Here is a 7,458-nt window from a genome sequence, read left to right on the forward strand (position 1 = left end):
CGGGCGCCTGTGAAAACTAGCAATAATTGAATACTTTGACAGACGTTTAAACTCGCTGGACACCGATTTCCATTTCAGCACTCTTCGCGATCAAGGAAACTCGAAAAAATTGGACATATACGGGATTTGTCGGCCTTGAAACGGGACTTATTGCCAGGCTCTGGCAATGGGAAGACCCTTGCCCCGGGTTTCTATGATAACTAGACGTATTAAATAGCTTCTAACCACGGTTCAAGCTCGTTGAACCGACTTTGATTTCCGGACTCGTAACCGCTTGAGAAACAACTGAGAAAGTTTCTTAAACCGCTAATTTATCCCGGCTTGGCATGTAAAGAGCTCCAGGCTGGGGCCTGTGAAAACTAGAATAATTAATACCTTCGACAGACGTTTTAAACTCGCTGGACACCGATTTCCAATTTCAGCACTCTTCGCGATCAAGGAAAACTCGAAAAATGGACATATCGGTATTTTGTACTTTGAAACCGGACTTATTGCAGGGCTTGGCATGGAAGACCTTTCCCGGTTCCTATGATAACGAGACGCTATTAAATAGGCTTATAAACACGGTTCAAGCTATCAAAGTATTCATGATAGGTTATCAAAGGAAGGTAGTTGAATGGAGACTGCACTTAGTTCAGGTAGGTGAAGAAACCGGTTGATCTGGTAAGAGGTGATCACTGTAAAGAAGGTCCGGTAAAAGTACTCGCCTTGAAAAAGAAGAAGTATAACCATGTAGTTGAAAAACAGGTACCAAACTTAAGTCCTTGAGACCTGAATGATCTCAGTAGCTTGATCCTCTACTCTCTTTTTTCTGTCTTATTTGCGCTACTCTTTCTTATAGTTACAAAGCAATCGACTTCTAACGTTGATTTACCTTGAAAATTAAGTCACGCGCTTATAGGTTGGGGGCGGGTCAGCGAGTTTCAACTTTCTCCGAGATTTTTTCTAGCTCAAAAGAGTCCTGGACTAAAGCCGGGTTCCGTGATTTTTAAAAGTTTCTCTACACTGTTTAATAAAAACAAAAAAAAAATCTAGTTCTTACAGACCCCGCGCCCAAAGGTCTTTACATCTTAATGCAAGCCGGCAATAAGTCTCGGATTTGAACTCTCACTCCGAGATTTTCTCAGGGAAAACATTCCTGAAAGTCTAAAAGAGTTTGAATTTGCGCACAAAAGGTCTTCAACGCCGAACTCGCAATAAAAGACTTTCGCCTGGAACCGGACCTCGAGAAATGTACGGTTCGGCCGCTATTTAACGCCAAATCTTTTAAAGAGCTCAAAAAGAGTTCGCAATGCTCAGGCCTTTAGATTTCAGCCAAAGTTGCTCGAACTTGGCACAAATATTCGATAAATTATGCAGATCAATAGTATCCTTGGGCCCTGTTCCCAGAAGGTACGGTTCGACCGTTATTCAGGGCCAAAGTTCCGCTGTTTAGGGCTATACAGGTAAAAAGCTCAAAAGGAACTAGCGCTTCTCACGACTTTACCTTTAGCCACAGGTCGCTCAAATTTTGCAGACAGCTTCCATAATTAATGATGATCAAAAGTGTCCGCGGGTCGGACCTCGAGAAATGTACGGTTCGGCCGCTATTTAACGCCAAATCTTTTAAAGAGCTCAAAAAGAGTTCGCAATGCTCAGGCCTTTAGATTTCAGTAAAAAAATCCCAATCTCCAATGTCATATACATTCCAGGTAATAGATGCAGACCAAATCAACCTCATGTCTTCAGGAGCTTGTGGTGCCTTTGTACACGGGCTGGAAGATGAATTCCTTGAGGTGCGTCAAGCTACAGTGGATGCTATATGTGCCCTCAGTCTGAACAATCCCGACTTTGCTGTCCTGTGCTTGGACTTTCTGGTGGATATGTTTAACGATGAGATAGAGGAGGTGAGGCTGCGAGCTATCGACAGTCTGAGTCAAATATCCTCACATATCACCCTGCGGGAAGATCAACTGGAAACCATTCTAGGAGGTAATTATAACAATCAATCCATAATCGTTCCATCATGGGACGGATCGATGTACGAAGCTTCTCTACCAATTTCGAGAGAAGAAAGAAAAACAAAATAGGAGAAAGCCAGCCGTTCCTAGAACGAACCTTATCTGTTCGGGATAAAATCCACCCCGGGCGGGAAGTGAACCCGCGACCAACCGCTTACAAGGCAGATGCGCTACCTGAAGGGTAACTCCTAAAGTGTAGTTATTAAAATAGACTCCTTAAGGATAGCAATCACATTTTGGCGAAAAGTTACTCCAGGCTCTCTTCCCTTATTTCTAGGTCTGGAAGATTACTCACTTGATATTCTGTCTATCTCTTCTCTTATTTCTAGGTCTGGAAGATTACTCACTTGATATTCTGTCTATCTCTTCTCTTATTTCTAGGTCTGGAAGATTACTCACTTGATATTCTGTCTATCTCTTCTCTTATTTCTAGGTCTGGAAGATTACTCACTTGATATTCTGTCTATCTCTTCTCTTATTTCTAGGTCTGGAAGATTACTCACTTGATATTCTGTCTATCTCTTCTCTTATTTCTAGGTCTGGAAGATTACTCACTTGATATTCTGTCTATCTCTTCTCTTATTTCTAGGTCTGGAAGATTACTCACTTGATATTCTGTCTATCTCTTCTCTTATTTCTAGGTCTGGAAGATTACTCACTTGATATTCTGTCTGATATTCTTCCCTTATTTCTAGGTCTGGAAGATTACTCACTTGATATTCTGTCTGATATTTTTCTCTTTTTTCTAGGTCTGGAAGATTACTCACTTGATATTCTGTCTGATATTTTTCTCTTTTTTCTAGGTCTGGAAGATTACTCACTTGATATTCTGTCTGATATTTTTCTCTTTTTTCTAGGTCTGGAAGATTACTCACTTGATATTCTGTCTGATATTTTTCTCTTTTTTCTAGGTCTGGAAGATTACTCACTTGATATTCTGTCTGATATTTTTCTCTTTTTTCTAGGTCTGGAAGATTACTCACTTGATATTCTGTCTGATATTTTTCTCTTTTTTCTAGGTCTGGAAGATTACTCACTTGATATTCGCGATGGCCTACGTCGTATTTTAGCCTCCTGCCGTCTATCTACTAAGAATTGTCTACAAATGTGTGTCTCAAGTCTACTAGACAACCTCAAGAAATATCCTCAGGTAAAAATAAGCATTTACAATAATCTAAAATGTGTCTAAATCTTGAAAGTTTTGTGTCGAAATTTCCTTACAACTTTTAAATCACAGTATTATGACTGGATTAAATCCTTTTCTTTCACTGTGAGCCTTGTAAGATATTTACAGGAAAGTCTTGAATGTTCCTATACTTAGTGAATCCTTTATGTCTCTGAAGATAATTCCATCTAACAGCCTTTGAGAGTGTAGTATATTGTATAACAATAACATAATCATGCAAGTTTCGCCGATTATACAACCTCATTCTTATTTCCTGTATTTCTACTTTATCATGGACACGCGTTGCTTGAAGTTGAAAGCCCAGAAGAGGTTAGGTAGTAGAACAGTAAAATAACTCTCAAGAATATGTAAGATTTATTTTCTGTATGATTTCTTCCCTCAGGATAAGAAGTCCCTGTACCATTGTCTCCAGAAGATGGGAGCCTCTCACCCCTCCCTAACGTTACCCCTCGTGCACACGCTGCTGGCTATTCATCCATTCTTCGACACGGCAGAAAAAAGTGTGGACGATCCTGCCTATATTAGTGTCCTCATATTGATATTCAATGCAGCTCAACACTGCTCCACTATGCTGCCTTTGTTTGAAGAGAAAACCATCAGACATTATAGCTATCTGAGAGATACTATGCCGCATTTGGTGAGTGTTTTTGTGAACAATTTTGCTTAAGTGATGATTTAAACTTAGCTGCAAAAAATATTACCTACTTGGTTTGGCTTAAAAAAAAAAGTTTGATAGAGGGAACTGTAAACTGTAACTGCTAAGGTCTTATCGTCCCGAAATCGAAGAGAGCAGGAAGACATTATAGGAGAAAGCCAACATTATCTTTTCAGGGTAAAATCAGCTCCGGACGGGAATCGAACCCGCGGTCTAGCGTTTACAAGGCAGGCTAACTAGGCTAGCTGTGGTATTCATTGAGAGTGCATTACGGGCTTTCAGTAATTTTATTATAATCATGTTACGGGGATTTTTTGTCAATGCAACTATTTGTGTCTTCAAATAGACAAATCCAATGTGTCTTATACTGATTTCAGGTACCCCATTTGAACCTCCTTGGTTCTGCCACGAGTACGGAAATGCAGTCTGTACCCACATCGACATGTGACTTTCTCAGATCCATGCTCAAAGGTATTGAAGAGGCCCCTAACACACGGGTACGCGTGTATTTGTTGCAGTGCGCGGAAGAAGATTTGAATCGTTTGTCCAAGATAGACTCACAGGTAAGACGTCTATTCAACTTGTAATTATGTGTTTAGTCGGACAACCTCCGTGGCCGACTGGGTATCACACTAGGCTGACACTCCGGATGTCCCGGGTTCTATTTCCGGAGGGGTCGGAGTTTTGTCGACTCTGTGTTTAGAGTTCGGGGTGCAGTCAGCCTCGTGAGGACAATTGAGAAGCTACTTTAATCGAGTAGCGACCAGTGGCGGCATTACCAGTGTAAAAAGATTAATGAAATAAGGAAATTGATTGCGAAGGAGGCACTTAGTAAAGCTGTGATTTCCACAAAAGTTGAGAAAAAGCTCTGCTTTACCACAAAGAATTTCTACAGAACACCATGTATATGTTGTATTACAGGTGAGCGGGTGTGCTCAATTGATCACCCTGTATATCAACAGTGTCCTCCTATTTCACAAGATCATCGAGTACAAACTCTGGTACTCCTCTTCGTCCCCCTCCCTCATCAAGCAAAACATAGTCCAACTTCTACAGAACACTCTGAAACTGGAGTACCTATTTGTGGGACTTACCGATGTGGACTTGGCTTTGATCAAACAGTTCAAAGTGAAGACGTTGGCCCTTCAGTTGGTGTATGTGGTGCGGGCTACTAACCAGTCTGCACGAACCTTCTGTCAGCATTTCCTGCAGCAAGTGGAACTTATGAGCAGGTAAGGGGTTCGGTCCCCGATGAAGGCAAAGCTTTTTTTTTTTCTTTTTTTTTAATCCCGTTTTAGTTCGTAGATCACTTCCCAAATTGTCTGTAAAGAACGAAATACACTTGGAACATGGAAAGGGGCCCAGATATTTGACTCTGGTCGTTCAAAGGGAGATTTTAAACCCCCCAATCCTTGCAACACAACGAAAAAGGTACCACCATGCCTATGTCACCACATGGAAAAGGAAAACAATGAAACAAGTTAGACACATGTGGTTTGTGTCGTACTACGGTCCCTCACCAGATGAGCGATAAGAGACACATCACACATCCCATTTGCTGGGTCAACAAGAGAACTCCAGAAAGTAAAGTACCCCGTTAAAATATTTGCAATCACAATAAAAGAGCAATTTTTCTCTTCCCACCTTGGAAATCGAACCTGGGACCTTCTGCAGTGCATTAATGTCGCAAGTGCTCCCTAAAACCAACCATCTGATATTTCAGATTCCTCAAGGACAAATCTATTCAACCAGAAGGATTCATAGCGACTATGATGAAGGATTTGAATCAGCTGGAAGAGACCAAACCGGGTACCGTTGCTAGATGTCTACTGCCATTACTACAACTATGTGATCTGACATCTCCACCACAACCTAACACTCAGGTAGGCAACTGAAATCAACTCCTAATGGCCTACAATTTGAGTTAACTTATTTATCCTCTCGGTCTCGAGTGGATTGGAACGCCTCACATTTCTTCGACACACTCCAATTTGTCAAGGGTCTAGGTTTACCTTGCCCTTGGGATCAATTTAACTCTTGGATCAAGCAATCTGATTAGTTCGTTTCAAACTTTTTAAGCAAAACAGATTGCTTCAAATATAAGATTTTCAAAAATTATTGTGATGAGGAATACCAACAACTTCCCTATCTTCACCCTCTCCCATTTGTACGACGTCAGTGTTTTCAGTCAGTCTTTTCCAGTCAGTTCTATTTTGCTTTTCAGTCCGTCTTATTTTCCCATAAATCTTACGCAATGTTCCCTCTTTTCTCAGGTGGGTATGTGTTATGCTGTGATCAACTCCCCAGCTCCTAGTTCCGACACGATACTCAAGTTCACAGCAGGTCTAGTCATGGGTATCAGTATGGACGCTGATATCTATCACCTGAGCAACACAGCCTGCCTGAGGATACGAGTCAAATATCCTGACCAGCAAACTCACCTGATTATACCTCAGGCGTCTCATTTGAAACCTCAGAACTACGACGGTAAGTAATACTTATTCTGTCTCGTGGAACAATAATTAAGTTTGTATTTGTACGTCGGGTTCGATTCCAGCCCGGGACGGATTTTATCCTGAACGGATATGGTTCGTTCTCGGAACGACTGGCTTTCACCTATCCTGTCTTTCTTCTCTCTTCGCTTTCGGGACGATAAAACCTTGGCAGTTAAAAGTGCTCTCTATCCAACCTCTTCGACAAGTATTTATCAACCAGCCTAGTGTAGCGCGTGTCTTGTAAGCGCTAGGTCGTGGGTTCAATCCCCGCCAGAGGTGAACTTTATGCTAAATTGATCGGTGCGTAACTGTTAAGCCAGTGTTGATAGCAACGTAGAATACATCAGTTCCCAATTGATCACTGAAGTTAAGCAACGTTACGCTTGGTTGGTATCAGGATGGATGACCATTAGGGCAATTGTGCGTTGGCTTTTCCCAACCCCATGCTTAACCCCATACACAAAAAGCCCACTCCGAGACTTAGGTGTGGGGGCGAACAGCCCTAAAGGATGGGTTAGGCTACTACGAATCTTCCCAACCCCATTCAGACCCTCGTTCAAGTAGAATGACCCTAATTAGAATCTTTCTTTCCCTTTACAGTTATTCTAATTTTATCACTTTCCCGTTTTATTCGACAGATGGCGCCACACACCGTTTGGTGACCACAGCCCTCATCTCGGCTCAAGTATGGACAGAAGCGTCCCACGTAGAACTTAGCCTCGTACTGGATCTCTCACAGAACGAAGGCCCCCTGTCCCATTCTCTACAGACGTCTATACAACCCTGTATCATTGACCTTTGCAAGCCTGTGAAGATCAACATCCAGCCCAAGCCTGTCAAGAGAGGCATTTGAAAAGACCCTGTAGTCTCCTGCCATCTGTTGTTGGAGTTTTATGATCGTATGATTGATTTCCTATTCCAGAATTTCGCACTCGACGGATTTCATAGTAAGTATCCACATTCTGTTCTGTTGAGAGGTGCGGTAATACCTATGGAGCTATTGGATTATATCGAAAACCATGTGTAACTACTTGAGTAGTAGTACTCGTTTTCCATACAATCCAATAGTTAGAATGGCAATGGACCTTCACAAACGGAGTCTTCAATCAAGTACCTATGAAT

General features: G+C 41.8%; 2 protein-coding genes across 2 annotated transcripts in view; both read left to right on the plus strand.

Moving 5' to 3' along the window:
* The window catches only part of LOC103522796 (integrator complex subunit 4-like), an 11,275-nt gene extending 3,859 nt beyond the window's left edge, over nt 1-7,416 (plus strand). The window contains exon 4 of the mRNA XM_008487890.3: nt 7,214-7,416. The gene's annotated coding sequence lies outside the window, so the exon portion shown is untranslated. The remainder of the gene's footprint in view (nt 1-7,213) is intronic.
* On the plus strand, nt 453-7,295 carry LOC103522797 (integrator complex subunit 4-like). Its single transcript, XM_008487891.2, has 9 exons — nt 453-638; nt 1,692-1,971; nt 3,020-3,150; nt 3,569-3,823; nt 4,219-4,404; nt 4,763-5,073; nt 5,565-5,724; nt 6,115-6,328; nt 6,975-7,295. The coding sequence occupies exons 1-9, from the start codon at nt 453-455 to the stop codon at nt 7,187-7,189; spliced, it is 1,938 nt and encodes a 645-aa protein (XP_008486113.1). The 3' UTR covers nt 7,190-7,295.
* Nucleotides 7,417-7,458: the final 42 nt, after the last annotated feature.

Source organism: Diaphorina citri, unplaced genomic scaffold (genome assembly GCF_000475195.1).
Source record: "Diaphorina citri unplaced genomic scaffold, Diaci psyllid genome assembly version 1.1 scaffold11303, whole genome shotgun sequence".
In the NCBI taxonomy this organism is placed as follows: Eukaryota; Metazoa; Arthropoda; class Insecta; order Hemiptera; family Psyllidae; genus Diaphorina; species Diaphorina citri.